We start from the raw sequence: 25,206 nt of genomic DNA, 5'->3' as shown, positions 1-25,206 counted from the left end.
TCCTGGGGGATTGCTAAGTATTAAAGTCTCCGATGAATGTACTGTTGCACACAGGCCTAAAATGCAGCCTGTCTAATTATTCCTATGACAGACAGAGAGATCTGTTGAAAATAACGTGGGTCTGTAGGTGTAACGTTTGAATAACGAGGCTGACGAGGAGATGCGGATCCAAACGCAGTTTGAGTTTATTTAATCAGAAAACACAAAATGAACAAAAGAACAACCCACGATGGGGAAAAGAAACATAAACTAGTTAGGTAACCACGGTAGAGACAAACAGGGAACAAGGGAGAGAAGCACACATCAGGCTAACATCAAACAACGATCGACGAAGACTGAACAAAGACACGGGGTATAAATACACAAACATGGGAGAAGGGGCCAATGAAAGAACAGAACTCAAACAAGATAACAAGGTGATTAACAGAAACCAAAGGCAAATTAACAAGGGCAGGTGCAAACAATGAACAGTGAACACAAGACGCTAACAGAGGACTATGGAGTTAAATAAGGGACTAAAGTGAAAACTAAGGGATACCAAAAGTGACAGAATACAAACAAAGGGCAACAGAGGGACAAGACAGGGTAACCGTTACATAGCCCCCCCCCTTAAGGATCGGATACCAGATGATCCTTAATAACACACCACAAAAGACAAAAATCCATAAAAACAACACGAGGGCAACAGGGGCAAACAGACAGTACAAGTGGGCACATGGGCAGACGGGCAGACCAGGGGGGAACACTAGGCAGGCAGGAAGTCCGGGGGGCACAGAGGGCAAGACAGGCAGGTCCGGGAGGTGCCAGGGGCAGATAGGAAGTCCGGGGGGGAAATGAGACAGTCCAAGAGGGCACGAATGGAGATGAGGGTTAGGGAGCCAGGGAGGGATCGACCGGGCAGGGACAGGTTTTGATGGTCTGGGGGCTGGCCACCGGGCAGGGACAGGTTTGGGAACCTGGGAGGAGGCCACTGGACGGGGACTGGGTCAGGAGGCCAGGAGGGAGGACTCAGGACGGGAACAGGGTCAGGAGGCCTGGGTGGAGGCCACAGGACAGGGACTGGATCAGGGGGCCTGGGAAGAGGCCACAGGATAGGGACTGGGTCAGGGGGCCTGGGAAGAGGCCACGGGACTGGGACTGGGTCGGGAGGTCTGGGAAGAGGCCACAGGACAGAGGCTGGCAGAGCCGTGTGAGGCGGAGCCAAGGAGGACTTCGGAGGAGGAGCCATAGAAGACTTAGGAGGCGGCGCCATAGGAGGCTTAGGCAGGGCCATGGCAGACTCAGGTGGTAAGGCCTTGGGCAGGTCAGGAGGCGGAACAGTGTTGGGCGGAGCCAAGGGAGGCGATGGTGTAGAAGGCTCAGAAGGCGGAGCCGCTGGAGGCTTCGGGGGCGGAGCCGGGAGAGGCTCGGGAGGCTCCAGAGGAGGAATTGAAGGAGGTTCAGGAGGCGGAGCCGAAGGAGGCGAGGGCGATGAAGGCTCTGAAGACGGAGCCAATGGAGGCTTCGGAGGCGGAGCCGGGAGAGGCTCGGGAGGCTCAGGAGGTGGAGCTGAGAGAGGCTCAGGAGGCGGAGCTGAGGTAGGCGGCACCGTGGGAGGCTCTAGGAGCGGAGACCAGGAAGACTCTGGAGTCTCTGGGGGTAGAGACGTAGGAGGCTCTGAGGGTGGAGCCGCCAAAGGCTTGAGTGGCTTAAGAGGCGGTGCCGGAGGAGGCTCGGGAGATGGAGCCATAGGAGGCTCTGAGGGCGGAGCCGTCGAAGGCTTGAGTGGCTCGAGCGGCGGAGCCGTAGGAGGCTCAGGTGGCGGAGCCATAGGAGGCTCGGGAGGCTCTGAGGGCGGGGCCGTCGAAGGCTTGAGTGGCTCGAGAGGAGGAGCAATCGGAGGCTCTGGAGGCGGAGCCGTAGAAGGCTCTGGAGGTGGAACCGCAGGAGGCCCCGTAGGTGGAGCTGCAGGAGGCTCGAGAGGCTCTGGGGGCGGAGCCGTAGGAGGCTCAAGGGGCTCTGGGGGCGGAGCCGTAGGAGGCTCGGGGGGCGGAGCCCTGGAAGGCTCGAGAGGCTTGAGGGGCGGAGCCCTGGCAGGCTCGAGAGGTTCAGGAGGCGGAGCCCTGGAAGGCTCGAGAGGTTCGAGAGGCGGAGCCCTGGGAGGCTCGAGAGGCTTGAGGGGCGGAGTCCTGGAAGACTCGAGAGACTTGAGGGGCGGAGCCCTGGAAGGCTTGAGAGGCGGAGTTCTGGGGAGCTTAGGGGGCGGAGCTCTGGAAAGCTTGGGAGGCTTGAGAGACGGAGTCCTGGAAGACTCGAGAGACTTGAGGGGCGGAGCCCTGGAAGGCTCGAGGGGCTTGAGAGGCGGAGCTCTGGGAAGCTCGGAGAGCGGAGCTCTGGAAAGCTCGGGAGGCTTGAGAGACGGAGCCCTGGAAGACTCGAGAGACTTGAGAGGCGGAGCCCTAGGAGGCTCGAGAGGCTTGAGAGGCGGAGCTCTGTAAAGCTCGGGAGGCGGAGCTCTGGAAAGCTCGGGAGGCGGAGCTCTGGAAAGCTCGGGAAACTCGGATGGCGGAGCTCTGGAAAGCTCGGGAAACTCGGATGGCGGAGCTCTGGAAAGCTCGGGAGGAGGAGCCCTGGAAGACCCGAGAGGTGCTGGCTCTAGGATGGGCACGACCACTGGCGCTGGCTCTTGGGCGGTCACGGTTACTGGCACTGGCTCTTTGACGGTCATGGCTACTGGCACTGGCTCTTGGACGGTCATGGCTTCGGGCTCTGGCTCTTGGACGGTCACGGCCGCAGGCGCTGGCTCAGGGACGGTCAGGGCCGCAGGCGCTGGCTCAGGGACGGTCGAGGCTACAGGCGCTGGCTCAGGGACGGTCGAGGCTACAGGCGCTGGCTCAGGGACGGTCGAGGCTACAGGCGCTGGCTCAGGGACGGTCGAGGCTACAGGCGCTGGCTCACTGACGTTTGAGGCTACAGGCGCTGGCTCACTGACGTTTGAGGCTACAGGCGCTGGCTCACTGACGTTTGAGGCTACAGGCGCTGGCTCACTGACGTTTGAGGCTACAGACGCTGGCTCACTGACGTTTGAGGCTATTGGCACTGGCTCACTGACGTCTGAGGCTACGGGCTCTGGCTGGGTTGCCGTGGTAAGCGCCGGCTTGGGTTCGCTGGGCGCTGAGGGCAGAGCCAAGGGGGGTTCAGAGCATGGGGCTGTGGCAGGCGGTGGCTGGAGTGCAGAGACCTCTCCCTTTCTCCTCTTCCTCCGGGCTGATGTGACTGGCGAAGCTGGGATGTTGTTCCTGGTCAGCGTGGCTTCAGGTTCGCTGACCGTGGCTGGCAAGGGCTCAGGCTCGCTGACCGCGGTTGACGAGGGTTCAGGCTTGCTGACGGTAGAGGCCGTAGGCGCTGGTTCGCTCACTGTGAAATGCGTGGCCGTTGGCTCGCTCACTGTGACATGCGTGGCAGCTGGCTCGCTCACCAGGGCAGGCGTGGGCTCTGGCTCGCAGACCGGGGCAGGCGTGGGCCGGGAGGCGGAAGCCTGTCTTCTCCTCCTCCTCCAGGCAGACGAAGAGGACCGCGCTGGCTCGTTGACTGGCGTGAAAGGACGAACCACGGGTGAATGGAGGGTCAACACTGCGGGAGGCGCTACGGGGTTCTCCTCGAGGATGTCCACTGTTAAGGGAGAACCGCAGATCTGTAGGGTCTCCTCAACGAACGCGCGGAGCGTCCAGTCGCGCATTGGCGGTGGCAGCCGCTCCTTCAGCCCGTCACTCAGGTTGCCTCGGAAGAAGACCACCAGGGAGAAATTAGGGAAGTCTGAAACGTTTGCCAGAGCCAGAAAGTCGTGGATGTGATCTTCTATAGGTCGGTCCCCTTGCTTCAGGCTGAGCAGTTCATAGTTCGCCCGAAAAACTGCTGGATCCATTGTGCGGTCGATCGTTCTGTAACGTTTGAATAACGAGGCTGACGAGGAGATGCGGATCCAAACGCAGTTTGAGTTTATTTAATCAGAAAACACAAAATGAACAAAAGAACAACCCACGATGGGGAAAAGAAACATAAACTAGTTAGGTAACCACGGTAGAGACAAACAGGGAACAAGGGAGAGAAGCACACATCAGGCTAACATCAAACAACGATCGACGAAGACTGAACAAAGACACGGGGTATAAATACACAAACATGGGAGAAGGGGCCAATGAAAGAACAGAACTCAAACAAGATAACAAGGTGATTAACAGAAACCAAAGGCAAATTAACAAGGGCAGGTGCAAACAATGAACAGTGAACACAAGACGCTAACAGAGGACTATGGAGTTAAATAAAGGACTAAAGTGAAAACTAAGGGATACCAAAAGTGACAGAATACAAACAAAGGGCAACAGAGGGACAAGACAGGGTAACCGTTACAGTAGGACATCAGGAAGAGCAATCCCACTTACAATTTCTACCATTCATTTTCACAGCGGGTCCGTGGACATGACTTGTAAGGGTCCAAATGGCTCCAAATTGAAATCTGTAGCTTCTCAGGCGCCCCTTAGGCACTGTGAAAAGGTTCAAGTCTGAATGACTTTGTTAAGTGCTTAATTGGCTGACCTGTGAATGTAATGTGACAATAATTTTTCAGGAATATTTTTCTTGATTTTTTTTAAAGTACTTGCTTAACACCGAGGGACATTAATTAATTATATGTTGTATCTAAAGGCCCCAGGAAGGAGTATGCGACGGCTGAAGTTGCTGGCATATGATTCAAGGCTTTTTTCACTGAATCATACAGGAAGTGCCCTCTTCCAATTTGTTTGAATGGCGCCAAATGCATGGTTCGTGGGAAGTCATTTTTTAAGCTCATTATGCATGTTTAGGAGTTGTAAGTGGCATAAACCTGTTGTATTGTATATTCTCAGTGCTGCCAAGTGGATTTTGTCAATCAAATTGAATGTAAATGTTACTGTAAGTGTTTAAAATTAATTGTCAATGAACTTAGTGCTGAGTTGAGTACTATTTCATTAATGAACATAATAAAACATACTCTTTCCCCCCACTCCAACCTCAATTGCATGTATAGGCTTGAATTTGGAGCCCCTCACCCCTACTCCATGTTCAAGTCTATTGCAATGGTTCTCCAACTATAAGTCTATTACAATGGTAATGATTAATAATTGACCATTGAGTCTCACTAATTGTGCATGTTTATGAGTTGTTAGTTGCATAAACTTGTTGTATTGTGTATTCTGAGTACTGCTAAATGGATTTTGTCAATAAAATTGAATGTAAATGTTACTCTAAGTGTTTAAAATGAATAGCCCATAAACCTGCTGTTGAGTCTCCATAGAACAAATTGCTTATGGACACTTACATTTTGTTAAGCAAATTATGCATGTTTATGAGTTGTAAGTTGCATAAACATGTTGTATTGTGTATTCTGTACAGGAGAACAGGTTTCAGCTTCCTAAGTTTATCCAGAGCTGAGATCTGGACATACCACCAACAATTTATCCCATTCACAGAAATTGTGGTTTCGTAGACAGTGGAATGTGATGGTTTTGAAGGGTTTATGTTGTTCAGGGGGCTTTAATGAGTCACCTAAATTTGATCCTGGAGTTATACAAATGAAGTCCACCAAGTCATAATTTTTGGTCCATTAAATTGATTGGAAGTGGGACTACCCACATGCAATTTATTTGAATTGGCTGAAATCATCACTTGGTGGACTTTATGACATATAATCACATTTAGGTGACTCAGTGAAGCCCCCTGAACAACCTAAGACCTTCAAAACATAAACATTTCACTGACCACGAAAACTTTATTTCTGTGAATGGAACAAATTGTATGTGGGATGTCCAGATCTCAGCTCTGGATTGACTTAGGAAGCTGAAACTTTTCTTTATGTTCTAATCTCAGTTCTAATCTCAGCCTCTTCTTTCTATGTTGTGAGTTTCAAGAAGATCTGAGGATGTCGAAAATTTCTTCCTCAGACTCCCTCAGATCTTCTTGAAATTTATACCATAGAAAGAGGAGGCTTGGAGAGGAACAGAAACAGAAGTTTCAGCTCAATAAGTCTGTCCAGAGCTGAGATCTGGACATCCCACAACAATTTGCAAACCTTCAAAACATAAAAATTCCACTGACCATGAAACCTTTATTTTTGTGAATGGGACAAATTGGATGTGGGATGTCCAGATCTCAGCTCTGGACAGACTTAGTGCGCTCAAACCTCTGTTTCTGTTCTTCTCCAAGCCTCCTCTTTATATATTGTGAATTTCAAGAAGATCTGAGAATGTCAATAATTTTGCGCAAGTACCCCTTTTAGTTTTTTTGTGCAAAATGTTTGACTTCCTCAGATCTTCTTGAAATTTATACCATAGAAAGAGGAGGCTTGGAGAGGAACAGAAACAGAGGTTTCAGCTCACTAAGTTTGTCCAGAGCTGAAATCTGGACATTCCATGTACAATTTGTCCCATTCACAGAAATAAATGTTTCGTGGTCAATGGAATTTTTATATTTTGAAGGGCTTAGGTTGATCAGGGGGCTTCACGGAGTCACCTGAATGTGATTATAAGTCATACATTTGATCCAGGAGTTAAACAAATTGGATGTGGGATGTCCAGATCTCAGGGATTATCTTGTTCAGGGGGAGTCCTACAGTCACCTAAATGTGATTTTAAGTAAAAAATTTGATTGAGCAGTTAAAAAAATTATGTCCACCATGTGATGAGTTCAGCCAATGCAAATAAATTGCACGTGGGTGGTCCCACTTCCAATCAATTTAATGGGCCAAAAATCATTACTTGGTGGACTTCATTTTTATAACTCCAGGATCAAATTTATGACATATAATCACATTTAGGTGACTTTAGGACTCCCCCTGAACATAGTGCACCCTTCAAAACATAAAAATTCCACTGACCATGAACCTTTATTTTTGTGAATGGGAAAAATTGCATGTGGGATGTCCAGATCTCAGCTCTGGACAGACTTAGTGTGCTCAAATCTCTGTTTCTGTTCTTCTCCAAGCCTCCTCTTTCTATGTTGTGAGTTTCTAGAAGATCTGAGGAAGTCGAAAATTTTACGCAAAAAACCTTTTGATATCCTCAGATGTTTTTGAAATGTATACCATAGAAAGAGGAGGCTTGGAGAAAAACAGGAATACAGGTTTCAGCTACCTAAGTCTGTCCAAATAAAGGTTTAGTGGTCAGTTGAAATTGTATGTTTTGAAGGGCTTATGTTGTTCAGGGGGAGTCCTACAGTCACCTAAAAGTGATCCAGGAGTTATTAAAATGAAGTTTACCAAGTGATGATTTCAGCCAATGCAAATAAATTGCACGTGGATAGTCCCACTTCCAGTCAAATTAATGGCAGTTAGTCTGTTGGTGGGCATCCAGCTATACAATCAATTTCTAATGGGCAGATAGTCTGTTGGTGGACACATACAGCTATACAGTCAATTGGAAATGGGCATTTAGTCTGTTGTTGGACATATACAGCTATATAATCTATTGCTAATGGGCAGATAGTCTGTTGGTGGACTCATACAGCTATACAATCAATTGGAAATGGGCAGTTAGTCTGTTGGTGGACATACAGCTATACAATCAATTGGAAATGGGCAGATAGTCTGTTGGTGGACACATACAGCTATACAGTCAATTGCTAATGGGCAGTTAGTCTGTTGGTGGACATATAGCTTTACAATCAATTGCTAAAGGGCAGATAGTCTGTTGGTGGACTCATACAACTATACAGTCAATTGCTAATGGGAAGTTAGTCTGTTGGTGGACATATAGCTATACAATCAATTGGAAATGGGCAGTTAGTCTGTTGGTGGACATACAGCTATACAATCAATTGCTAATGGGCAGTTAGTCTGTTGGTGGACATATAGGTATACAATCAATTGGAAATGGGCAGTTAGTCTGTTGGTGGACATACAGCTATACAATCAATTGGAAATGGGCAGATAGTTTGTTTTTGGACTCAAACAACTATACATTCAATTGCTAATGGGCAGTTAGTCTGTTGGTGGACATACAGCTATACAATCAATTGCTAATGGGCAGTTAGTCTGTTGGTGGACTCATATAGCTTTACAGTCCATTGCTAATGGGCAGTTAGTCTGTTGGTGGACACATACAGCTATACAATCAATTGGAAATGGGCAGATAGTCTGTTGGTGGACACATACAGCTATACTATCAATTGCTAATGGGCAGTTTGTCTGTTGGTGGACACATAGCTATATAATCTTTTTGGAAATGGGCAGTTAGTCTGTTGGTGAATATACAGCTATACAATCAATTGCTAATGGGCAGTTAGTCTGTTGGTGGACATATAGCTATACAATCAATTGTAAATGGTCAGTTAGTCTGTTGGTGGACATACAGCTATACAATCAATTGCTAATGGGCACTTAGTCTGTTGTTGGACACATACAGCTATACAATCAATTGCTAATGGGCAGATAGTCTGTTGGTGGACATACAGCTATATAATCTTTTTGGAAATGGGAAGTTTGTCTGTTGGTGGACTCATACTGCTATACAATCAATTGCTAATGGGCAGTTAGAATTTTTGTGGACATACACCTATAGAATCAATTGGAAATGGGCAGTTAGTCAGTTTGTGGTCACACACCTAGGTGTTTCAAAGTGGGCAAAATAGTTGGTTTGGGTTCAGATAGTGTGTCTGTGGACAGCCCCAACCCTTACAGTGTGTCCGGGGTTGTCATTGGACAAATTGTGAAAAATAGATGGTTAGCGTGCAGATAGCGGGTCTGTGGACAGCCCCGCCCCCTTTGGGTGGTCTGAGGGATGATTTGGGCAACTTTTGGAAAAACAGTTGGTTAGGGGGCAGATAATGGGTCTGTGGACAGCCCCGCCCCCTCAGGGTGGTCTGGGGGTCTCACTGGTCAATTTGGGCAAAATTGTTGGTCAGGGGGATGTTAGTGGGTCTGTTGGCAACCAGGGTGGCACAGGGGTCTATGGGGGTCTTAAGGGTGCAATGCATCTCACCCCCCCATTAAAATAACACAGTGCAACAAATTGAACGATGGACAGCACTGCCCCGAGAGGTGCCCGACTGCCATCGATATAAATGGTGAAGGCACCCATTCATTTAAGCCAGAGGTGGGACGTGAGGCCACCATCACTTGGGTAAATGCTGAACTGCAGGGGAAATACTAATTCAGGGGGGTTCTTTAAACGCCCGTGGCGGGGTCAGCGGTGCCTGAGGTTGTCCTCCACTTCACAAATGTTGCCCGCGGGACCCCCTGAACGAACGGGCGCCGGTCCCCAGCCCGTGAAAATTTTTGGGGGGCTTTCGCGCAGCATACACAGACCCTTGTACAATTCCCCATTTCGCAATGCCCAATTTACCACTGTTTGATTCTGCTTCCCTTATGTAGGTTATGTGACCAAGGGAATGAGAAAACTGCTCTTTTGTTGAGTGTTTGGGTACCGCAGCTACTTGCGCGTGCGGCAAAACCAAATAAAAAGGGAACAAAAGATTCTCCTCCCAGCCCTTCACCGGAGGATGGAGTGGACTGTGTACCAGATCCAGGACAGCAGGTCTTCTCAGGGGCACTTAGAAGTTTTCTTCTTAGCAGGTGGCCATGAGATGGGCGGCGTCTTCATGCTGCGGTTGACTCGACATCGGGCTGGGGCCACAGGGGCAGGCCAAGGTGGAGCCGGTGCAGCCACAACAGGGAGACGCCCTTGGCAGATGGGGTGTGGAAGATGGGATGTGGAATCTTGAGCCGCACAGGGTCAAGATGTGTTCAATGACCTCAATGATCTCGACCAGGTTAAGACATAGGTGGTGCTCCTGGACCAACAAAGTGGACATTGTCCACCCGTGCTAGGTCAGTCGCTGAGCGCAGCTCCTGCATCAATTCCGGGGCAGAACTTCCCTCGTGCAGCTCTTTCAGTGCCTTGGCTTGGTGTACTTGCAGGAGAGTCATGGTGTGCAGGGCGGAGGCGGCTTACCCAGCGGCACCGCAGGCCCTGGCCGTCAGGGATGACATAAGCCTACAGGCCCTGGATGGAAACTTCGGGTGCTCTGTGGAGATAGGTGCACCGTGAGCATCTTGTCCACTGGGGGCATTGCCGAATAACCCCTGGCCGCCCCGTCATCAAGAGTAGTGAGAGTGGGGGAGCCGAATGATCAGGATTGGGCAGTGAAAGGTGCCTCACACAACCTTGTAAGCTCCTCATGCACCTCTGGGTAGAAAGGCACTAGGGTGTGGCAGTGAGTGGCGAGGGTTCAGGGGAGAGTGGAGGGTTCCACTCTAGCCTGACAATCGAGGCTGCCAGGGAAAGCATGTCCGTCATTTCCGCGTCCGCCTGTGACTGGGCGAACACAGCCAAAGGGGAAAGCCTAGTGGAGGTTTCTGTGTCTGACTTGATGAGCCCGCTCTACGACGCTGCGCTCGAAAGCTCATCACCTTCGCGGACTCATCACCGAATAAGAGGTCGAACTCGCCCTGAGATGAGCCGGCACATTCATCCGGGAGCCTAATCGGAGCAAACGAGCTGGAGAATGGGTGGTCCGTGGGGATTTACCCGGCGGAGGTGGTCCCACGCTGGCCTCACACCTATAGGTAGAAGAACGGAGGCAGGGAGCCGCTGGGGTGGCATGCTTTCTCACGAATGCGACCCACGACCACAATGTTGTCATGGTCATGTCCTCACGACCGCATGACCGCATCCAGGAATAACACACAACTGGAAGGGCATCTTTAAAAAGAGGTTCCAATGTGCGCCGCTCTTAGAATATTCTGTTTCAGGTGAAAAAACAATATTTTAGAATATACTCCTAGTGCCCAAGGGCGATCTCTGCAGTGCACTCATGCAGAGAGGGAAGAATACCACTGTAATGCGCCATAAGGATCCAGCAGAGGTGAAATGGAAGCCATGGGAAATTCAGTTCGCTGAACCATCGACTGCTCGGCTCCGAAGAGAAAATCTGAATGAGCGGTATGCACGCCAGCTCCTTTATACCCGTATGTCCAGGGGAGTGGCATGCAAATACCACTCGCCAATTCCCATTGGCCTTTCATCAAAGATCAGATGTGTCTTGGGCTCCCAAGGGTGACCCCTAGTGTCACTACATCAACATAACGTCGATGTCTTGAACAGAGACCCTCCCCTCAAAATCCAAACACAAGTGGTTGCATTTGTAGAACCAAGTGTAAGCAGCTATGCATCTCACCTGACCACTTGTGATTGGATCACCTATATGACCTGGTGAAATTATCATTTTGGTTTATTCTTGTAATGTTGTCATTAAATATGTTTGTGTTAGATGTTTGGAGGTTTCATTAAATTGATATGGACTTACCGAGAGCAATAAATAGCAGTCGCTTTCATAAAATTGTCCTTGAACATTTTCCTGGACCAAAACCAGATCCATTTTCTGTGGGGAAAAAAGTGAAATTGAATGTGTGAAATTACCTTGAAAACAGCTTGACAATGTCTAGCCCAAAAAAAAACTAAACAAAAAATCTTTAAAAGGTCACACTTTTGCATGTTATAGATTAGGTCTATATACAGTATGTACAGTATATTCTTGTATTACAAAAACATTATTAAAGTTTAAATAAGTATAAAAAGATATTTGATTTTACATTACACTGAACTGTATGGAAGCCGTGGTTTGGCGACTAAAACAAATGACAAAATAAATTATCAATCTATTAATTTGAAAATAAAAATGTGGATAAATACACACATTTATAAATAGACATATTTAAATGTGTTTATTTTATTCACATTTAAAATTGTAATTATATTAAACAATACATGTATGCATTAATAAATCATGTATTTAATTAATGTTTAAAATGCAATTAAATGTAACAAAAAATAGCACATTAATAAGTCATTTTTAAATATACCTTTTAAATCACGATTTTAAAAAGCACTTGGCAATTTCTTTTCTTTATTGGGACATCGACACAATTCTAATCTTTTTGGCTCTATACACCACCACAATGGATTTAAAATTAAACGAACAAGATGTGCTTTATCTGCAGACTTTCAGCTTTAATTTGAGGGTATTTACATCCAAATAAGGGGAACGGTGTAGGAATTACAACAGTTTGTATATGTGCCTCCCACTTTTTAAGGGACCAAAAGTAATGGGACAATTGGCTGCTCAGCTGTTCCATGGCCAGGTGTGTGTTATTCCCTCATTATCCCATTTACAAGGAGCAGATAAAAGGTCCAGAGTTCAAGTGTGCTATTTGCATTTGGAATCTGTTGCTGTCAACTCTCAATATGAGATCCAAAGGAGATCCAACTCTCAATATGAGATCCTTGGTGGTGCTGGGGTTCAAGCCCCAGCACCACCAAGATGCCACTGTTGGGCCCTTGAGCAAGGCACTTAACTCCAGGTTGCTCCGGGGGGATTGCCCCTGTAATAAGTGCACTGTAAGTCGCTTTGGATAAAAGCGTCTGCCAAATGCATAAATGTCTTAAATGTCTTAAATCCATTGTGGTGGTGTATAGAATCAAAAAGATTAGAATTGTGTCGATGTCCCAATATTTATGGACCTGACTGTATGTATATATATATATATATATATATATATATATATATATATATATATATATATATATATATAGTCCTCAGTCCTCTAAAACAATTAATTCCTTTTTTGAGTGGTATGTGTTACGAATGAGGCAGCGAATGCAGACGAGGAGAGCGGATCTACATGCAGCTTAACTTTATTTTAACAACCAAACAAATAAACACAAAGGAAAAACCCACAATGGGAAAACAGGAAACTTAAACACGATGAAACAAAACTGAGAACTCGGGCAGGGAACACATACCAGGCTAACAACATTCAACGATTGACAGAGGGGAGTGAAAACAACCGGGTTAAAATACATGGACATGGGAAAACGGGAGCCAATGAACAAACAGAACTCAAACAAGATGACAGGGCAATAAACAGAAACCAATGGCAAACTAACGAGGGCAGGTGAAAACAGTGAACACGAAAGCTAACAAGGAGACTATGGAGCTACAAGGGTGACAAAAGTGAAAACTAAGGAACTCCAAAAGTGACAAAAATGACAAACAAAGGGCAACAGTGAGACAAAACAAGGTATACATAACAGTATGTAACTGACATATGACACCATTTGAACTCCACTTCTAAAACATTTTCTTTCTTTTCCCCAGTTCACCATATTTACTCATGTATAGATTATTTTATCATTGACAGCAAACGTTTTCCATTGGTAAAGTCCTCATCATATGATAGTATAGCCATCTCTGCTCATGCCCCAGTAATTCTTGAACTGATCCTCCCTGGTGGTTGTATGATTTCTCACGTTTGGAAATTAATGTGTTACTCTTATTGGATGGCTGTTTTGTTGAGTTTATCTCTGAAAAGATCTCCACTTTTCTTGAGGTGAACGCTACGGAAGGGATTTCTGTATCTACTCTTCGGGAAACACTCAAAGCTTACTTGCGTGGAGAAATAATTTCTCATTCTGCTTACATCAAAAATTTGCAAAATGAAAAGCTCTGTGAACTCGCTAGACAAATTGGCTTATTGCACCAGAAATACACACAACGACCAACCCCATCACTATATAGTGAAAGGTTTTTTTTTACTATCTGAATACATTGTTCTTTCTACTAGCCATGCTAAGCATCTTCTACTTAAGTCACGACACCGTTTTAATGAGTTATAATGAGTAATGAGTTATAATCCATGTAAAGCACTTGCATTACTACAAACTGCAAAAGGTTTTATAGCTCAAGTCCAAACCCCATAAGGAAATACTGTATCAGATCCCCAAGAAATTAATAATTAATTTAAATATATTTATTCTTCTTTGTATCAGTCAAACTCCCTCAAAGATTAAAAAATTAGACAGTTTTTTTTTTTAAATCTTGACATCCCTCAAATCAGTAACAAGTCAAAAACCAAATTAGATAATGCTATCAGTCTATCTGAAATTCTGCAAGCTATCACACAGATGCAGATTGGAAAATCTCCGGGCCCAGACGGCATTCCCACCGAGTTTTCTAAAAAAAATTCTCCTCAACTTTCCCCACTACTACTTTCAGTTTTTGAAGAATCCCTAAATAATGTTGAAATTCCTCCTTCCATGCGCCAGGCGTCAATTTCACTGATTTTGAAACCTAATAAAAACCTCCTAGACTGTGGGTCTTATCGTCCAATTTCCCTTCTTAATGTAGATATGAAAACCTTGGATTCCTCGCCTGTCTCTTACTTTGATGTTGTGTCGAAGAAGTGACACTAGGGGTCTCTCCTGAGAGCCTATTGCATCTCTGATCTATGAGAAAAGGCCAATGAGAAACTGGCAGACAGAATTTTCATGTCCCGCCCCCGGACATACAGGTATAAAGGGAAGAAAATGCATCTGTTTCATTCAGAAATGTTCTTCAGAGCCGACTGGTATGCAGCGAGGTTTCCTCCCATCTCTGAGCGATTGCTGTTGGATCTACGGCGCATATCAGCGGCTTTCTCCTTCTCTGCACGGCAGTGCAGCTTTGCCCCTGGGCGCTTCGACAGCGCAGTAAAAGAGTTTATTTCTCTAAAAGAGTTATTTTCTCTAAAAGAGCAATATACACAGCTGGCATTAAATGTTAATTGTCCCTTTGGTGCTCCTGGCACGGAGCTTGGATGCGTAGCTTTCACTTCCAAACCCATCATGCTGACTGGCCTGGACCATTCGACTCGGTTACGCAATTTAGTTTGCCAGGCCTCCGCCCCCTTCACAGGCGTCCACTTTTCCACAGCACACAGCGAACATGCCAAATCCCTGCACGTTTAAATCGCTACTCTCTTACTCAAAGTCGCGATAGAGCCTGTCCCTCCAACCGAGATGAAGAAGGGTTTCTACGGCCAGTTACTGTACCCAAGAAAGGCGGCGGCTTACGACCGATCTTGGACTTGAGAGTTTTCAACCGGGCTTTGCACAAACTCCCATTCAAAATGCTCACGCAAAAACACATCTTAACCTGCATCTGGCATCTAGATTGGTTCGCAGTGGTAGACCTGAAGGACATGTAATTTCACGTCTCAATTCTCTCAAGTCTTGGTCATGACCGATGCATCCAGATTGGGTTGGGGCAAGTGAGCCAAAGGAGGAGACTCAAGTTGCTGCGCACCACTCACATCCCCGGCGACCTCAATGTGGTAGCGGACATGCTGTCATGACAACGCTGGCCCGGTGGAGAGTGGAGGCTTCACCTCAGTCGGTCCAGCTGATTTGTGAATGATTCGGCAAGGCCCAGGAAGACCTGTTTGCCTCCCGAGAGACCTCCCACTGCCCGTTCTGGTATGCCTGAACAGAGGCTCCCCTCGGGGCAGACGTGCTGGCACACAGCTGGCCCTCGGGGCTGCTCAAGTAAGCATTTCCCCCAGTGAGCGTTCTTGCACAGGTGCTATGCAAGGTCAGGGAGGACGAGGAACAAGTCACCCTAGTGGCTCCCTACTGGCCCACCCGGGCCTGGATCTCGGACCTCATACTCCTCGCAACAGGCCCTCCCTGGCGAATTCCCCTGAGGAAAGACCTTCTTTCTCAGGGACGGGGAACGCTCTGGCATCTGCACCCAGACCTCTGGAACCTCCACGTCTTGCCCCTGGATGGGATGCGGAAGATCTAGCTTGTCTACCACCTAGCATCGTAGACACGATCAGCCAAGCCACAGCCCCCTCCACCAGGCAACTTTACGCCCTGATGTGGCACTTGTTCGCAAATTGGTGTTCTTCCTGGGCTGAAGACCCACAGAAATGTGCAGTTAGGTCAGTGCTCTTATTACTGCAGGAGAGGTAGGAGGGGAGGCTGTCCCCTTCCACCTTGAAGGTGTATGTTGCTGCTATCGCGGCCCACCACGACGCAGTAGACAGCAAGTCTTTGGGCAAGCACGACTTAATCATCAGGTTCCTAAGAGGCGCCCGGAGGTTAAATCCTTCTCGGCCAAGCCTGTTCCCCTCCTGGGATCTCTCAGTGGTCCTCACGGACCTTCAGAGACCCCCCCTTAGAGCTGCTAGAATCAGTTGGACTCAGGACCCTCTCTCTAGAGACTGCGCTCGTGCTCACCTCCATCAAGAGGGTCGGGGACTTGCAAGCGTTCTCTGTTAGCGTTACTTGCCTGGAGTTTGGTCCGGCAGATACACATGTGATCCTAAGACCGGGACCGGGCTACATGCCCAAGGTTCCTACCACACCCTTCAGAGACCAGGTAGTGAACATGCAAGCGCTGCCCCGGGAGGAGGCAGACCCAACCCCTTCGTTGCTGTGTCTGGTACGTGCTTTGTGTACCTACTTGGATTGTACGCAGAGCTTTAAATGTTCTGAGCAGCTCTTTGTCTACTTTGGTGGCTAGCGGAAAGGGAATGCTGTCTCCAAACAGAGGCTTTCCCACTGGGTGGTGGATGCCATTTCATTGGCCTATCACACCCAGGCCGTGCCCACCCCCCCCCCTTGCGGGTCCAAGCACACTCAACAAGGAGTGTTGTGTCCTTGTAGGCACTGGCCAGAGGCACCTCCCTGGCAGACATATGTAGGGCAGCGGGTTGGTCAACACCTAATACCTTTGCGAGATTTTACAATCTCAGGGTTGTGTCAGTATCGTCCCTTGTTTTCTCAGATCCGAGCCGTTAGAACTCGGTAATACGCTGACTGACTGACCGGGTTGATTGCTTGCACCTAGTGCCCTTTCCCTCGGCCCAGGTAAAACTGTGCGCTTTCTCTCCGAGGAGATTCCGTATATTCGGATCCCTGGATGACTCCTCCCTAGCCCCATGGGTCCGCAATTCAGCGGAGGACTTTGCCAACCCAATCTACTGCGGGTACTCAAATCTTCCCTGTTCTGGAATAGGTGCTCCTCAGGTTGGGACTCCTGCATGGACTCCTCCTGTGTGTATTTTCCACAGTACGGTCCGCTTACGAGTGGACCCGCGTCTCCCTTAGGCAGTTCCAGCTTCCCTCCAGTCGCCGTGCTGTAGCAACTCCCCCCTCCTTGAGGCTGGATCTACCACCGCACCATTTTGTTTAGGGTCTTTTCCCCCTGAAAGAATAGGAAACTGGATAAGACCCCCTTCCCACGATGCGTGTAAGGGCCACAGCCGTTTGGCTCTATGCAAGTAAAATAGAGAGAAAAGAGGCTCGGCCCATTCCCAGGTTGGCAAGCGTTGCCTTGTTCCCCGGTTTAGGGTAACCAGAAGGATTCAGACGACTTTTATTGGCGCATTGGGGAAGGGTACGTGCAGTCTGACACCTTTGCACGTGAAATACTTGCCAGCTCTTGTGTCAGCAGTACACGTACACAGCTCAGCGCATGGCATGATTTAAATTGGACCCCTTGTATCGCTTCTTCAACACACCGTCGAAGTGAGCGACAGATGGGGGACGTCTAGGTTACGTATGTAACCTCCGTTCCCTGATGGAGGGATTGAGACGTTGTGTCCTCCCGGCCACGTCGCTGAGCCACTGTGGTGGCCGGACCATTTCCGGCTCCTCAGAAAACTCCTGAATAAACTTGACGTATTTCTCCGCTTTTATACCTGTATGTCCGGGGGCGGGGTATGTAAATACTGTCTGCCTAATTCTCATTGGCCTTTTTTCATAGATCAGAGGCATATTCAGCGCTCAAGAGAGACCCCAAGTGTCACTTCTTCGACATGCATAACCTAGATGTTTTTGAGCAATGTCGGGTCTGTCTCCTATATACAAATGTCTTTTTTATCATCCATTTCAGATGGAGCTTCTGCATTATGGTTTAGAAGGGGCATTGTAAATATCAACAATCTTTTTAATGAGAATACTTTTGTAACATTTACATTTAATTCACATTTACATTTACTCACTTCTTTCAGTACCTTCAAACTTGTGAATTCATTAAAAATAGATTTTCTTCATGCACCTCTCAAACAAGAGATAGATCAAGTTTTGGAAATAAAAGTCTCAAAATGTACTGTCTCCAATATTAACAAAACTATTTTTTTATTTACTGCATTGCCAGACTCTTCACCCCTGTCTAAAATAAAGCAGAGTTGAGAATCAGATCTTAACAAAGTTTTACAGATGAGGAGTGAACACAGGCCCTTTGTCATGTAAACACCTCCTCTATTTGTGCTCATCACTCACTAATACAGTTTAAGTTGATACACAGAATTTACTGAACAAAAGCTAAACTGTCTAAAATGAACCAGAATCTTGACCTTACTTGTGACAGATGTCGACAAGCTCCGGATACTCTTTATCATACTTTTTGGCTTTGCCCAGCATTGACCCCGTTCTGGTCATCAATCTTCGAGTCAATTTCTGATGTTTTTATTTTAGGTGTTGAACCGTGCCCCTTAGTGGCGCTATTTGGTCTTAATCCCGCAAAGGTGGCCATCTTTACAGTGAAATGCTCTAGCTTTTTTCTTAATAATTGCTAAAAGGCTTATACTAATGAATTGGAAAAATCCTTCCCCACCTAGTTATTTTCATTGGATGCATGACTTGTTGCAGTTTATTCAAATATAATTTTTTTTTATAATGCTTGGCAGAACTGAACAAATTCACATGATTTGGCAACCTTTCCTTTTGTACTTTAAAAATAATAATTTTCCAGTAAGTAATCCTATTTTTTACCACTACACCTACTTATATAACGTCTTGGGTTACATAAGTAACCCTTGTTCCCTGAAAAAAGTGGAACGAGATGCTGCGCTGCTAAGCGCTACGGGGAACAACTCTAGCTGTGAACAGAGCTGAAATAGTGTGTGTAACACATCAATGAACATTGACCGGAATTTATAGCCTCGGCTGATGTAATCATTAGATGCACCTGCGGCCAGGCTATAAATGGATACGTCACCAGGTGTCGTCAGATACTTCTTTTTGAAGAGCAGTCCTGGGACGTCCCAGTGCGGCAAAGCAGCGCAGCATCTCGTTCCGCTTTTTTTTCAGGGAACAAGGGTTACACATGTAACCCGAGACGTTCCCTTTACAAAAAGCTTCACTACGATGCTGCGCTGCTAAGCACTACAGGGAACGCAATACCCACGCCGCCGCACTTGGGGCTGTCCGGACCCCTACGGGAGAGGTCTCAGACATGAGCTTGAGATGTTGACTCAAGGGCATAAGAGCCCGATAAACATCTAAACCATTCAATTTTGATGAATGTGTGCGGAGAGGACCAGCCTGCCGCATCACAAACTTGTTTAGGCATGGGCTGAGATGTCGACTCAAGGACATAAGAGCCCGGAGTAGCAAAGCATCTAACCCATAAAGTTCTATGAATGTGTGCAAAGAGAACCCTATCGCAACACAAACTTGTCATAAAAACTGATGAATGTGAGCGGAGAGGACCAGCCTGCCGCATCACAAACTTGTTCAGGCATGAGCTGAGATGTCGACTCAAGGGCATAAGAGCCCGGAGTAGCAAAGCATCTAACCCATAAAGTTTGATGAATGTGTGCAAAGAGAACCCTATCGCAACACAAACTTGTCATAAAAACTGATGAATGTGAGCGGAGAGGACCAGCCTGCCGCATCACAAACTTGTTCAGGTATGAGCTGAGATGTCGACTCAAGGGCATAAGAGCCCGGAGTGCAGAACATCCAAACTAAAAAAGTCCAATGAATGTGTGCGGCGAAGACAACCTGCCGCATCACAAACTTGCTGCAGAGGGAGACCTCTAGCCAAGGTTTTAGAGGAGGAGAGCCCTCTGGTAGAGTGCACCTTGAAACCTACTGGCGAAGCTTGACCACGCGCCTCGTAGGCAATAATGAGGATGCCTCTTTGAGGTCACCCCGCCCACCAAGCCGTGGCAAACCGCAGTGGCCACATAGAACCTGGCAGTGGCGAGGCAAGTGCCCACTGACAGTTCTTTCTACAGAAAATCCAGAACTGAAGCAAACTGGCAGTTAGCTGGTTCTGTAATAAGAACTTTAGTAGAAGGAAACGCATGCAGGCGCATTTGCGTTACTACGTTCAGCCCCTCCCGAGGGGGAGGGGGGGGGACTGGGTGACTCAGGGAGAAGTAGAGGAGACATTGCGCTATCAACAGAGGCGAAGAGGTCCTCTTCTGCCCTGTAAAATCTACCCAGATCAGTTCCAAGTGGAGGGAGCCCTAGCACTTGAAATGGTCTCGATAAACTGTGAACCTCATTTGGTACCCTTAGGGGTCAGACATGAAAGGTTTCACAATTCGGGCCAAGGATGAGAAGGTCCTCCCTGTTCGGAATCGCCCAAGGCGAGCCGTCGAGGAGTGGAATTAACTCCGAGAAACATATCCTGTTCGGCCAGCGCAGCGCCATTAATAGGAGGCAAGACCCTTGCTGGTGAACATTGCCAAGACTCCCAGGAGCAGAGAAACCGGGGAAAGAAACGCATACAGACGCATTCTGGGTCATGTGTGTGTCTTAACGTCCAGACCCAAGGGGGCTGGGTGATTTCAGGGAGAAATAGAGGAGACATTGCACTATTCATAGAGGCGAAGAGGTCCTCTTCTGCCCTAAGATCTCACCCAAACTTGTTCCAAGTGGAAAAAGCTCGCCATTTAAAAAGGTCTCGATAACCTCAGGAGAAAGCCCTGTGTCCCACATTTGGTACCCTTAGGGGCCAAACATGAAAGATTCCACAATTCGGGGCAGGGATGAAATATTGCCCTGTGCCTGAGATAGAAGATCCATCCTCTATGGAATCGCCCAAGGCGAGCCGTCGAGGGAAGAAATTCGCTCCGAGAACCAAGCCCTGTTCGGCCAGCGCAGTGCTATCAGTAAGAGGCAAAAACCCTTGCTGGCAAACTCTGGCCAACTACTACCTTAGGGTGGAGTTCTTAACTCCCCCGTTGGTATTTTCTGTCTGGACAGTAAATCTGCTCCCATATACGGGCATCCAGGGATATAACTGACCTGAGTGACAGGAGCTTGCCCTGGGCCCTAAGGAGAATCCGACATGTCAGAAATACAGCTGACAGGAACGTGGGTCCCCTTGATGATTTATGTAAGAGGCTACCGCTGTATTGTCCACCCGCACCAAGACATGGCAGCCTCAGGAGGAGGTATTTCAGGGCCAGAAATACAGCCATCAACCCGAGACAGTGACTGTGACAACCGAGCTGACGACCCTCCTATCCCCTTAAGCTGGACGACCACTTAAGGCCGCTACCCCGCCTGTCAGGGAGCCGTCTGTCATTAGCAGCCTGCGACAACAAGACGCATCTAGGTCTGAACCACATAGGAAGGGAACGAAGCCTGAGGTGTGTAACCCTATTTAGCCTAGGGGTTTTGGCCCTTGGAAGAAATCCCCTGGCTTTTGGCCACAAAAAAAACGGTCTCATGAGCAGAAGGTCCAGAGGGATCACCGTGGACGCGGTCGCCCTGAGACCTGGAAATCGTTGATACTGATAGCAGTGCAACCTTGACCTAGCCTGACTTTGCTCAGGGTGATCTGAATGGACTCAATCCTAGCAGGAGACAGTTGTGCCCGCATTGTGATTGAACTCCATACGATGCCCTGATAGACAGTGTTCTGAGTGGGAGAGAGGACGCTTTTCTTGGCGTTGAGCCTCAACCCCAGAGAAACAGATGAGCTAAGACGATGTCCCTGTGCTAAACTGCCAGTTCCTGGAACTGCGCTAGGATCAGTCAGTCGTCTACATAATTCAGAATGCAGATGCCCCGGAGTCTCAAGGAGCCAGCGCTAAATCATGCATTGTGAATGTGCAGGTAAAAAGGGCTAGGCCGAGTGAAAGAACGTGATCCTGGAAGACTTCACCCCCAGAAGCGAACCTCAGGAACTTTCCATGTTGTGGCAGAACTTCTAAATGAAGTATAGAAGTGCGTCATAAGATTGATGGTGACCAGCCAAACGAGTTGTAGGGCTTGAGACATGACCGTCTTGACAGGCATCATCTTGGACTTGAACACCCACGGGCAGTTCAAGCTTTAAGACCTAAGCCAGACGCCACCCCTCACCCTCCATGGGAAACGGGAAGTATTTAGTGTAATAACCTAACTCTCTCTCTGGAAGGGGAACACATATCATAGCCCCTTTAACCAGGAGATTGAGGGGTTTTTTTTTTACATAAAAAAGAAATCCGGTTTACGGTAGTGAGAACACGCCGTGGAAACACGGAAAAGAGGCGAGTGAATTAAATCCTGACGCCCTTATAAGACCCACAGAAAACAATATATCTGGCAGAATTTTCCACGCTGCCAGGATCTCTGAGATGGGTATTATATTTGAACACTTCCTGTTGAGGGGTTGTCGAGTGTTTCGCGTCCTGAGTAAAATGCAGGAACAGCGAAAACACCCAATTTTGACGGAAGCCTCTGCAAGCCGAAACACCAAGAGGTGGCGGGAATGGAGGGGCTTCGAGGGGGTACCGGGAGGGGTGAAGTGAAGCACGCGCCCCGTCCCGAGGGGAGCTACCCCCTAATCTAGGCGCAAGACCGTCAGGGTTTTCTCTTACTAGAAATGATAGCCCTGAGGTCTTGCTTTGGGGGCTGGCGAGGGAGGCGAGACTGTCCCCAATCCTTGGGAGGAGCACGACTCGCCACGCTTTGCTTTTGAGCCTCCGTTTTTACAGGACTGAGGCGGGTCTGAGGCTTGCTCGTCAAGCGCAGAACCCACACTCAGGTTGTCCGGGAGGTCATTGTGGTACGCCTGTAAAACAGCATAGTGTGCAGAGCAGCACCAGCCTGACCTGCTGCTTGATAAGCCCTTCCCACTAAAGTGGAGGTTGTCCTACAAGGCTTTGAGGGGAGAGAGGGCTTCTTAAGTGACGATGCCGAGCCCGGAGAGAGATAGTCTGCAAGCGTCTCTTCAACCGGCGGCATCACTGAATACCCCCATGCCTCAGCACCCACGATGGTCGAATATAATGACGTCGAGGGTATGTGAACATGGGAAGAATATATATATATATATATATATATATATATATATATATATATATATATATATATATTTTTTTTTTTTTTTTTTTTTAGGGGTTCCTCCATGAGCTGAAAAAGCTCTTCATGGAGGTTATCAAAGAAGGGAAGGGACTCATGAGGCGTTCCCTTTCTTAGACTGGAAGATAAAATCTATCCCCTAATTTGGAGGGTTTGGTGTCTCTTTTACGCGTGGCCAGTCCAATCTGGCAACCGCTTGAGTAACAACATCGAGCAATTCCTCCGTAGATTTTTTTTATCGCGGACGGAAAGCTCGGAGGCGGGAAGAGAATCGCGATCCTCCTCATGATCCGAAGAAGCGTCGGAACGAGCTTCGAGATCATGTGAAGGACCAGCTGGGTTTGGGGAGAGAGCGAGAGAAAGGGATCAACCCGTCTCTTGCTCCTCAGCCAAATCCATGCAAGAGCCCCACGAACGATCTTTATTTTTTTCTTTTTCGTGAGTGCTGACTCCCGGAAGCAAGCGAGGCGAGCACGATGCACTCTGCCTGTTAAAGCAAATCGCAGTGCTCGCACCCGCCCTGCTGCAACGCGAGAGCAGCGTGCTCTTACCCCCAAACAAACAGAGCAAAAACTGATGTGTGTCCTCTTCAGCTATAGAGCAAGAAGAGGGAACACGCACCATTCTATGACTTTCAGTCATTCTCTCTTTTTTCTTTCTTTTTTTAGAAATATATATATATATATATATATATATATATATATATATATATATATATATATTTTCTAAACAGAAGAGAAAAGAGAACAACATTCACTGCACACTGCCTAACTGATTCTAACTCCTAACAGAGGAAAGAAAGTTTTGACAGGGTTTGTGAAACACACAGAAACAGAATCGCTCTGAAAAAAGAGTTTCTGGCGACACCTGGTGACGTATCCATTTATAGCCTGGCCGCCGGTGCATCTAATGATTACATCAGCCGAAGCTATAAATTCCGGTCAATGTTCATTGACGTGTTACACACACTATTTCAGCTTGGTTCACAGCTATAGTTGTTCCCCGTAGCGCTTAGCAGCACAGCATCGTAGTGAAGCTTTTTGTAAAGGGAACCATATGCATAACCATATGCAATAATAAATAGATGAGTTTTAAGGAGAGATTTAAAATCATCATATGTTGATGCAGTTTTTATGTAAAGTGGCAAATTATTCCAGAGCTGTGGAGCAGCCACTGAGAAGGCTTGATCTCTTTTCAGTTTGAGATGTGTCCTTGGAACAGTCAACCGTATATGTTGATCTGAGGTCTCTGGATCTATTGCGATGAAATGAAAAAAGATCTGAGATATATTGGGGAGCCAAACCATGCAAACCCTTATAAACAAACAATAATGCTTTGAACTCAATACAATGTTTGACTGGGAGCCAGTGGAGAGACACCAGCACTGGTGAAATATGTTCCCTCTTCTTTGTTCCAGTCAACATTCTAGCAGCAGCATTTTAGACAAGCTGAAGATGTGACAGTAGAGACTGTGAGACACCCAAATACAATACGTTACAATAATCTAATCTGGATGAAATAAAAGCATGTATTACAGATCTTTGGACGATAAGAATTACTTCATTTTAGCAATATTCTTTAGTTGATGGAAACTACTTCTGACCACAGCACTGATCTGTTTATCAAAAGTCAAAGCAGAATCAAAATTAACACCTAAGTTTCTAGCATGTGTGTGAAGGTTACCAGATAGAGGCCCTAGTTTACCTCTGTCTTTGCTTCGTTTAACTGAATGAAGTTGGTTGACATCCAATGTTTATCATCTTTAAGACAATCAAATAAACACTGTAGACTTGAAACTTCCTTTGTATGTAAGGGAACATAACACTGAGTATCATCTGTGTAACAGTGGTATTCTACATTCTAATTCCTAAAAATGTAATACAGAGGAAGCATATATAAAGAAAACAAACCGGACCCAGAATTGAGCCCATACAAAACTGGTCCATGAGAGGATGAATAATTGCCACTCTCCACAGAAAAGGTTTGATCCTTAAAATAGGCAGCAAACCAATTTAAAGCGTGACCCTGAATCCCAATAAGCTCTTAACGATTTAAAAGAATGCCATGATCAAGAGTATCAAATGCCGCACTGAGATCAAGCAAAATTAGAACAGCAAAATAACCATAGTCAACAGAAAGCAATAGCTAATTTAATACTTTAAGCAATGCAGACTCTGTGCTATGCTGTGGTCTAAGCCAGACTGATATTTATCAAAAATATAATTGTCCTTTAAAAATGAAGAAAGCTGGTTCAACACAACCTCCTCCAATTTTTTGGATAAGA

General features: G+C 47.1%; 1 protein-coding gene across 2 annotated transcripts in view; it reads right to left on the bottom strand.

Moving 5' to 3' along the window:
• The window catches only part of avil (advillin), a 348,730-nt gene that overhangs the window by 235,993 nt on the left and 87,531 nt on the right, over window positions 1-25,206 (bottom strand). For both annotated transcript variants that reach the window (XM_052102059.1, XM_052102060.1), the window contains exon 3: window positions 11,317-11,391. In XM_052102059.1, the coding sequence (XP_051958019.1) occupies window positions 11,317-11,391 (75 nt within the window). The remainder of the gene's footprint in view (window positions 1-11,316; window positions 11,392-25,206) is intronic.

This window comes from Xyrauchen texanus, chromosome 32 (assembly GCF_025860055.1).
Source record: "Xyrauchen texanus isolate HMW12.3.18 chromosome 32, RBS_HiC_50CHRs, whole genome shotgun sequence".
Lineage (NCBI taxonomy): Eukaryota > Metazoa > Chordata > Actinopteri > Cypriniformes > Catostomidae > Xyrauchen > Xyrauchen texanus.
This window is presented reverse-complemented; position numbering and strand designations above follow the sequence as displayed.